This window comes from Oncorhynchus kisutch, linkage group LG9 (genome assembly GCF_002021735.2).
Source record: "Oncorhynchus kisutch isolate 150728-3 linkage group LG9, Okis_V2, whole genome shotgun sequence".
Taxonomy (NCBI): domain Eukaryota; kingdom Metazoa; phylum Chordata; class Actinopteri; order Salmoniformes; family Salmonidae; genus Oncorhynchus; species Oncorhynchus kisutch.
The window spans coordinates 39,870,680-39,880,856 of NC_034182.2; the positions used below are offsets into that span (position 1 = coordinate 39,870,680).

A 10,177-nucleotide genomic window follows, 5' to 3' on the forward strand; every position below is an offset into this window, starting at 1 on the left:
TAACACAAACGTAAAATAAAACTATATACACACACAAAAGTATGTGGACAGTACACATTGCATGTGTAAAAATCAAGCACACAGCCATGCAATCTCCATAGTCAAACACTGGCAGTAGAATGGCCTTACTGAAGAGCTGAGTGACTTTCAATGTGGCACCGTCATAGGATGCCACCTTTTCCAACAAGTCAGTTTGTCATATTTCTTCCCTGCTAGAGCTGCCTCGGTCAACTGTAAGTGCGGTTATTGAGAAGTGGAAATGTCTAGGAGCAACAACGGCTCAGCCGCTAAGTGGTAGACCACACAAGCTCACAGAACCGGACCAACGAGTGTCCCGAAACGCATAAAAATGGTCTGTCCTCGGTTGCAACACTCACCACAGAGTTCTAAACTGCCTCTGGAAGCAGCCGTCAGCACAAATAATGTTTGTCGGGTGCTGAAGGAAATGGGTTTCTACGGCCCGAGCAGCTGTACACCAGCCTAAGATCACCATGCGCAATGCAAAGAGTCAGCTTGAGTGGTGTAAAGCTCACTGCCATTGGAGCAGTGGGAACGCTTTGTCTGGAGTGATGAATCACACTTCACCATCTGGCAGTCTGACGGACAAATCTGAATTTGGCAGATGCCAGGAGAACGCTATCTGCCCCCAATTCATAGTGCTAACTGTAAAGTTGGGTGGAGGAGGTATAACAGTCTGGGGCTGTTTTTCATGGTTCGGGCTCGGCCCCTTAGTTCCAGTGAATGGAAATCTTAACACTACAGCATACAATGACATTCTAGATTCTGTGCTTCCAACTTTTGGGCAACAGTTTTGAGGAAGGCCCTTGCCTGTTTCAGCATGACAATGCCCCCATGCACAAAGCGAGGTCCATACAGAAATGGTTTGCTGAGATCGGTGTGGAAGAACTTGACTGGCCTGCACAGAGCCCTGACCGCAACCCCATCAAGCACCTTTGGGATGAATTGGAATGCCGACTGCGAGCCAGACCTAATCGCCTGACATCAGTGCTCGACCTCACTAACGCCCTTGTGGCTGAATGGAAGCAAGTCCCCATAGCAATGTTCCAACATCTAGTGGAAAGCCTTCCCAGAAGAGTGGAGGCTGTTATAGCAGCAAAAAGAGGGACCAACTCCATTCTAATTCCCATGATTTTGGAATGAGATGACACCTGCTTGTTGAACATTTGATCATGTTAGTGTATATCAGTTATTTTGTATGTCCCGGATGTTCCTTTACTATGTTAACCTGAGTCCTAGTTGCTGTAGGCTATCCAATAGCAGGTTTATGTAAGGCTACTCTGTTGCAACTAAACCAGGTATACACTACACGATTTAGTGTAGTGTATACCGACGCTCGTTCAACGTGAGCGGGTAAAAGACGCAATCGGAGGGCTACCGATCTCGTCTTTGAGCAGTCCTAGACGTCCCGATATTTTCAAACATGTTTGATTTTAATCATCACAAAAACAATCTATAATGCTCTTTGTAGCGTAAAATGTGGCACGAAAAGTTTTGAGAACGGTGATCTGCAATAGCCAATAGGAGAAGTCGCCAGTGAGATGACGCTGTTCAGACAGAATGTGTTGACGCTCCATCCTGGAGCGATGCCTTCTAGTAGAAGTTTTGGACTTGCTTTTAACCAAAGCAACAACAAAAAAGTGTGAAAACAGCTCTGAAATTCACAAACAACGTTATTCAATTCAAAATGTTTGCTAAATTTTGAACTGTATGGTATGCGTGAATGTCTGATTTTGTCAGGCTTGCTTTGAGCCACAGCTCGTAACTACGTTAAAATCTAATCAAATCATTGTTTTCGCCAGACAACATGGTATCGAGAATCGTCAGTGAAGACTCTTGTAGTGTAACATCGTTTAGTGTGCGCGCCACACACACACACATAAATACTACCGGAGAGACGGTCGTTTAATTTGAAAGGCTCAGCGATGTTAGGATTTTGAAAAGTCGTGGTGTCCACCCAGCCGCACCTTACAGAAACCTCGACTATGAATTAATTATAAGTAGCCACGGTACACACACATGACATTGATCTGTATCTCATGGTGCAACTTGTAGAGAAATTAAGATGTCAAAATCACAAGTTCAACTGAGTCTGCATTGATTTCATTTAAGGAGGCGGATGCGAGAATTGGTCCAAAACACGAGGTAAATAAGTTGATAACTTACGTGGTACAACACTGATCCCAGTTGAATTAGCCATGCTCAAAACTACTACTGCCCGGCTGTGTGGCGATGTTTTCGGCTTGTGGCAGTCTAGTTTGGACGTTGGCACCTACGACCAAGGAGGACTGGGTCTGTGGAGGGAGGGATATGGTGGTCACTACAGTCACAAACCCCGCCTATTTCTTCAATTCTCTCACAATGTGATTTTAAACATAACCTTCAATTAAGATCAAAAAGCTATTTGTTGTTTTCATTCATTTTTGCGATACTGTCATTTTTTACTTTGGCTGTGGTAATTAGTGGAAACCGAGGGAGGCGCGTTCATTTGGACTTTTTGCCCTGAATCGAGTTTGTATTTCCTCATTCGTATCCGAGTTCGGGAGTAACACCCTTTTCTTAAAGCTGTACATACTTTCTTTAACGAGCGCTACGTCTGTGCGAAAAACTGATCTGTAATCAGAAATAAAATCAGATTAAAAATCCAAATACAGTTTATATGCATTCTTTTGGATAGGCCTAAATCCAAATAGAATTGACCAATGTAATAGACTGGTTTATTTGCTTGTTAGGTTACCATATATTTCCCACAGTGAAAACTTTAAAAGATTTTATATAATCTTACTTAATCGTGTGTATTGTTTTTATGCCTCTTAATGTATTCCCCTTCGGTGGCAACCCATCTTTCAGGGCAAGTGCAGAGACCCACCTGTTTTGAGCCCCACCTGTTTTGAGACTCACCTGTTTTGAGCCCCACCTGTTTTGAGCCCCACCTGTTTTGAGACCCACCTGTTTTGAGACTCACCTGTTTTGAGACCCACCTGTTTTGAGACTCACCTGTTTTGAGACTCACCTGTTTTGAGACTCACCTGTTTTGAGACCCACCTGTTTTGAGCCCCACCTGTTTTGAGACCCACCTGTTTTGAGACCCACCTGTTTTGAGACTCACCTGTTTTGAGACCCACCTGTTTTTGTTGTTGCCTGTTTTGCATGTTATTTTGGCAAACAATGTACAAAAAAATATTGCTTTAATTAAGCTGCATACAAACATGGTCTCTTTTTTGCTTTCTTGAGTAAGGCAGCTCCAAAATGCAGGTGTTTCAGCCTAATTTATTGCTTCCTGTGGTGGTGGTGGTGGTGGTGGTGGTGGTGGTGGGGCAGCAAGCGGAGTTTAGGGGTTGGCAATGTTCTCTAGTTGCGTCGTGATTGGCTCAGTTTTCTGTCATTCAGGGGTCACTACTTCACCGCAAAACCTTCAAGGAGAGCTCGAAAATTCAAGCCCATTGGGTGCTGCCATAGAGTTACATTAGAAGTGCCCATCCAAGAAGGCTCAAGGTCATTGGCCACAGATAACATTATGTAATCACGTTATCTATACGGTAGATTTGATTGGACTGATCATGGCAGCGTCATACTTTCAAAATCTTAGCTAGCAAGCTAGAGGGGCGGCAGGGTAGCCTAGTGGTTAGAGCGTTGGACTAGTAACCGGAAGGTTGCGAGTTCAAACCCCCGAGCTGACAAGGTACAAATCTGTAGTTCTTCCCCTGAACAGGCAGTTAACTCACTGTTCCCAGGCTGTCATTGAAAATAAGAATGTGTTCTTAACTGACTTGCCTGGTTAAATAAAGGTAAAAAAGACAAGCAGTCATCTTGAATCAGGTTGACAATCTAATGTGTTCTTAACTGACTTGCCTGGTTAAATAAAGGTAAAAAAGACAAGCAGTCATCTTGAATCAGGTTGACAATCTACTGCCAAATCCTTTTAATTTCTTGTCATATGAAGATAATTATTACACAACAAGTTTGAGATCGCAAATTCAACAATGAGTGGTTGGGAAGGAAACAGTGGCTAACTGGAACCGTTGCAAAGCAATCACTAGCCACTGGAGTGGGTGTGTGGTCCAAGTCTGGGTTTAAGGGTCTCTTTTCTGTCACGACAGCATGACCTGGAACCGTTGCAAAGCAATCACTAGCCACTGGAGTGGGTGTGTGGTCCAAGTCTGGGTTTAAGGGTCTCTTTTCTGTCACGACAGCATGACCTCTGCCACATTCAAAACAACTGGAAACTTGGAAATCTCAGACTTCAGAGAGTTCAAGACAACTGGGAACTCTGGAGAAAAAAAACGAGCTCCAACTGGGAAAATATGGTTTTGAATGGTCATCCGACTCAGATTTCCAAGTCGGGATTTCGGGCCTCTTTCTAGAGCTACGACCTGAAGATCACTGCCGTCATGATTCAACACTATTTTTTTCAGAGTTCCCAGTTGTCTTGAAAGTATCATAAAGCAAGAGAATGCCAGACTTTGATGACAAAGTTCGATGACAAAATTTACCCACAAGTGAGCACAACAGGGGGAGTTCAAAACTGTATTGTATGCTGCTGCATAAATGATGTAATATGTCAGAGAGATATGTAGACTGTAGCTAAGAAAGTAATACTAAGTGTATGTTGTGTAGTAAGCTGTTATTAGCCCATGTGCCTCACCATACTCATTTGATCCCTTTCCCCCTCCTACTGTTCTGACTTGGTGGTGCACATGTAGCCTATAGCCTGTTTTAGAGAAATGCCATCATCGAATATTGTAAGAGCTTTCATTGTCTGCTTATATTCCCCTTTTATTTATCCTACAGTTCTGACTTGGTGTACAGGGAGAATACTGTAAGAACAGCCCATGTTCTGAATTCTGTCGCTGTACATTTCAAAAGTGCTGAACAAATAGTTAGACTACGTCGGTCCTAGCTCACTCATTAATGTCTTCATCTAAATTACGGACTGCCTCTCTTCTGCTCATTGTCCCCTTATACCATAGTTTATACATCTCAATTGTCAGTAGAAACCACATTTGTTTAAGCAAGTCAGCCATATCAGCTATGTTTTTTTAAGGGGAGTAAATGAGGCTGAATGAACTGTTTCGATGCCAGACAAGGCCCCGCTGATAGCCAGGTGTAGCAGTGGTTTCACTCCCATGGTGCAGGAGCTTCTTTAAGTGTTTGCCAATTTAACGATGTGAAAAATGAATGGCTGAAAAACCATTGGAACCATTTCCGTGTTTTTATGGGCATTTATGGGGTGGCACAGCGGTCTAAGGCACTGCATCTTAGTTATTGGGAGTCACATAGGTTGGTGCTCAATTGTCCCGGTGTCGTCCGGTGTATGCATCATTGTAAATAATAATTTGTTCTTAACTCACTTGCCTAGTTAAATATTTTTATTTATTTAAAAAATGACACATCCACTGTGGTGGACTTGAAAAACGATAAAAATGGCGACAATAGTACTGTTTGCCCCTTTTGAGACAACATGACCAGGATATGCTTCCTTAAAGTAGATCAATTCTGACTAAGAGAACTACAAAAATATGTCATTCATTTCTACGTTTGTGCCGAAGAGATCTTACTCGCATAATTGTACATCTAACTAAAATGTTTGGTGCTGTATTTTTCAATGGAGCAAAAAAAGTTCATGAAAACGAATCGCCTCTCATTGAATGACAACAAAAACTTAATGAAAGAATCCCTACCAATCACCGACGAAGGGGCGTAGACTTCAGCTCCGAACTTCCGCCTTCCTCCATTAAAAACCCTCGCTGAAGTCCAAAACTTTCGTCATGAAATAAATTCATATATTTTACCCAACTGTTTCGACTTCCAAGCATGCTGACGCCTTAAAACACCTTAACTTGAAAGGAAAAAAAGCTTATTGTTTCAGTTTTTTTTAGGGACAATAAATGTATCCTACTTAGGCAAACAACAACACAATGTAATGAAGCATGTTCTTGTTTTCAAGTCAGCCTATGTCGTTTGAAAAACGACTCAAAGGCGTGGTTCACTTCGAAATAACTGCTCCGTCGCCTGTCTGATTGGGTAACCATTTGGATGAGTAATGGGGGTTTTCCTCGGCAGTTTAGCCTACAAGGTCCAGGCACATTAGCAGGCCAGTAATATGGTGTAATTTGTCAGGATGTATCGAGTTTACAGAAACATGCAAATGGATGGATTTTTAGTGGCGTGTATATGAACTATGATAATTATATGTGAGCAGAGAAAGTTGTATCCGTAGTTTCAGCGTTTGGCTATGGAGCCAGATACCTGCCAAAAGGTCGAATGTCGGGACCGTAAGAAAAGCCATGCGTAAATTGTTAGGCTCGTTAAAAAAAGTTAGGATCTTAATTAAGAAAATCCATAGAATCGTAAGAAAAGCCATGCGTGAACCATGAACGTAAACGTGGCATTTAATCTGTGAACATACCAACGCCCTGTTACGATTACAGACTAACATTTTATGCATCAACTAATCTTGTGTTACAATAATACCTTTCAGAGTTTTGGCAGTTTCATCTCACCCAAAAAAAAAAACAACGTCTGTGAGGAGTGCTACTCGAACAAGCATAACTCTGTATAAAAAACGGAAAGGGGTATCCTGCGTGTTTTCAATTTAAAATACTCTAATATTCCTGTTGAGTTTATTTAATATTTAGGTAGCTAATGTAATCAAATGTATTTCTAAAGCCCTTCTCAAAGTGCTGTACAGAAACCCAACCTAAAACCCCAAACAGCAAGCAACGCAGGTGTAGAAGCACGGTGGCTAGAAAAAAACTCCCTAGAAACCTAGAGAGGGACCAGGCTATGAGGGGTGGCCAGTCCTCTTCTGGCTGTGCTGGGTGGAGATTATAAAAGAACATGGCCACGATGTTCATAGATGACCAGCAGGGTCAAATACTTTGAAATAACTGCTGGTAATGAATTTGTTTGCCATTTTAATTAAGACCAGATAGCAGTGACGTTTCAGTCCGCTAGGTGTATCTACAAGCATGGTCATATCTCTGGGTGAAGTGGACATCCCCATGCGTGTGCCTTATTAAAAAAGAAATACAAAAAATAAAGATCAATACATCAAACTACCCCTAGGTGGAGCCATATCCTTTTCTAACAAGCAGACCGGCGTTGTCGATCAGTCTGCACGTGCACAGACTGCTGTAAGTTATGGTGCTGTATACTCAACAAAAATAGAAATGTGACAATATCATTGATTTTGCTAAGTTACCGTTCATATGAGGGAATCAGTCAATTGAAATAAATTCATGTAGGCCCTAATCTATGGATTTCACATGACTGGGAATACAAATAGGCATCTGTTGGTCACAGATACCTTTAAAAAGAAATGGACCTCAGCATTCAAATTGCCATTGATTAAAATGCAATTGTGTTGTGCGTAGCTTATGCCTGCCCATACCATAACTCCACCGCCACTATGGGGTTCTCTGTTCACAATGTTGACATCAGCAAACCGCTCGCCCACACAACGCCATACACGTGGTCTGCAGTTGTGAGGCCAGTTGGATGTACTGCCAAATTCTCTAAAACCATGTTGGAGGCTGCAAATGGTAGAGAAATTAACATTAAATTCTCTGGCAAACAGTTCTGGTGGACTTTCCTTTAGTCAGCATGGCAATTGAACACTCCCTCAAAACTTGACACATCTGTGGCATTGTGTTGTGTGATAAAACTGCACACTTTAGAGTGGCCTTTTATTGTAGCACCTGTGTAATGATCATGCTGTTTAAATCAGATTCTTTATATACCACACCTGTCAGGTGGATGGATTATCTTAGCAGAGGAGAAATGCTGACTGACAGGGATGTAAACAAATCTGTGCACAACATTTGAGAGAAATACAGTTTTGTGCATATGGAACATTTCTGGGATCTTTTATTTCAGCTCATGCAACATGGGACCAACACTTTACATGTTGCATTTATATTTTTGTTCAGCTTACGTATGTGACAAGTCTGATGGGTTTCTGCCCTCTTGTGGCTAGATTGACGCCAAGTCCTTACTCTCCTAATTTCCTTGTTTCCTTTCCTTACACAATTTCCTTCATGGTCACTGATCTGAGAGGGGTTGATAGGTTTAGACAATATACAGCAGAAAGCTTTCCAACCATTTCACCTTTTTATGTGGGTATTAAAAGAAATGAGGCAAGGGGAATTGGGTCACCTGAGGTTGTTGGGGCACAGCATCTCAATTAGGGCACAATGTTGCAGAACATTCAGATATAAATATATTTAGTAGAACAAACATGCACCTGTGACATGCAGAATGAGGTCAGTTTTATTCTTAATAGTTCTATCTACAAAGTTCCACAATGTTTGCCTGCGTTGAACCCTGACCTTATTGTCTCTCATTGTGTTCAATAAGAGGTACAGGAGCTGAATACCGGTACAGATATTTTTTTGTATTTATTTTACCTTTATTTAACTAGGCAAGTCAGTTAAGAACAAATTCTTATTTTCAATGACGGCCTATGCATGTACTCGGTTCCGGTGAGGTCCTTCCCAAGTCAAGCACTGCTTAGAGTTCAATTATCAGAATGAAAAGTGACCTAATCAAGTTGTATACATTTTTTTTTTAAAGGTAGACTCCGCGACATGACTTTGACACGAGCAGCACCGGAGATATTGGAATGTGTGAGATGCAACACTTTGCTTTCACACAGTGTCTGTACATGTGCACGGGTTAGCTTCACTCTGTTCACAGCCTGGTAGCCAGGGCACAAAAAAAAAGAGAAGTTGAGCGTCACACGTCAACGCTCTTAGTTGTTTGCGGAAATTGACCCACTATGCTGTTTACTTTCTTCGTCTACGTCATATCTCTGAGTCCACCTTTTAAAATGACCGTGCAGGGAAGACACCCTGAGACACTGTTGTGGGCTTTGGCATAGAGGTCTTACTGTTGTCACGCCTGTTGTCATGGAGACTTGATAGTGAGGAAATGAACATTAATTTCATTTTGTCATGAATAATTACTAAACAATTTTGATAACACTTTTTTACCATCCTGTCCATGTGAAGTAACATTATATTTACATACAGTTGAAGTTGGAAGTTTACATACACCTTAGCCAAATACATTTAAACTCATTTTTTCACAATTCCTGACATTGTTGGAAAAATTACTTGTGTCATGCACAAAGTAGATGTCCTAACCAACTTGCCAAAACTATAGTTTGTTGAACAATACATTTGTGGAGTGGTTGAAAAACAAGTTTTAATGACTCCAACCTAAGTGCAGCTCACAGATTACTGCACCTGTACATAGCCCACCTATAATTTAGCCCAAACAACTACCTCTTTCCCTACTGTATTTATTTTATTTATTTATTTTGCTCCTTTGCACTTCATTATTTTTATTTCTACTTTGCACATTTTTCCACTGCAAATCTACCATTCCAGTGTTTTACTTGCTATATTGTATTTACTTTGCCACCATGGCCTTTTTTTGCCTTTACCTCCCATCTCACCTCATTTGCTCACATCGTATATAGACTTGTTTCTACTGTGTTATTGACTGTATGTTTGTTTTACTCCATGTGTAACTCTGTGTCGTTGTATCTGTCGAACTGCTTTGCTTTATCTTGGCCAGGTCGCAATTGTAAATGAGAACTTGTTCTCAACTGGCCTACCTGGTTAAATAAAGGTGTTCTCAACTGGCCTACCTGGTTAAATAAAGGTGTTCTCAACTGGCCTACCTGGTTAAATAAAGGTGTTCTCAACTGGCCTACCTGGTTAAATAAAGGTGTTCTCAACTGGCCTACCTGGTTAAATAAAGGTGTTCTCAACTGGCCTACCTGGTTAAATAAAGGTGTTCTCAACTAGCCTACCTGGTTAAATAAAGGTGTTCTCAACTGGCCTACCTGGTTAAATAAAGGTGAAATAAAAAATAAAAAAATAAGTGGATGTAAACTTCTGCCTTCAACTGTATGTTGATCCGGCCTATGTGCTCATAGCCAGTGCTTGGCTTGGGCCAGAACACACTGGTACTGAGTAGTAACTACGAGCACCTCAAATAAAACATTTTTACGGCTTGAATACTGGTAAGGTACCTCTTCTAGAATAATGGCTTAATTACGGCGTTTCCCACCACCTGTTTTCCCATCCACTTCAAGCACTGATCATAGCCTCATTGTCCCGTGGTCTTTTGGATCATGTTGTCAGTGAAG

The 10,177-nt window shown here is 41.4% G+C and overlaps 1 protein-coding gene across 2 annotated transcripts in view; it reads right to left on the reverse strand.

Annotated features, from left to right (window-relative positions):
• Positions 1–5,999, reverse strand: part of rell1 (RELT like 1) — a 45,315-nt gene extending 39,316 nt beyond the window's left edge. The window contains exons 1-2 of one of the 2 annotated variants that reach the window (XM_020491726.2): positions 5,700–5,999; positions 2,185–2,312 (exon numbers count right to left, since the gene is read on the reverse strand). In XM_020491726.2, the coding sequence (XP_020347315.1) occupies positions 2,185–2,218 (34 nt within the window). In that variant the 5' untranslated portion in view covers positions 2,219–2,312; positions 5,700–5,999. Of the gene's footprint in view, positions 1–2,184; positions 2,313–2,463; positions 2,545–5,699 lie in introns of those variants that run through there. The other variant, XM_020491725.2, reaches the window with a different exon arrangement.
• Positions 6,000–10,177: the final 4,178 nt, after the last annotated feature.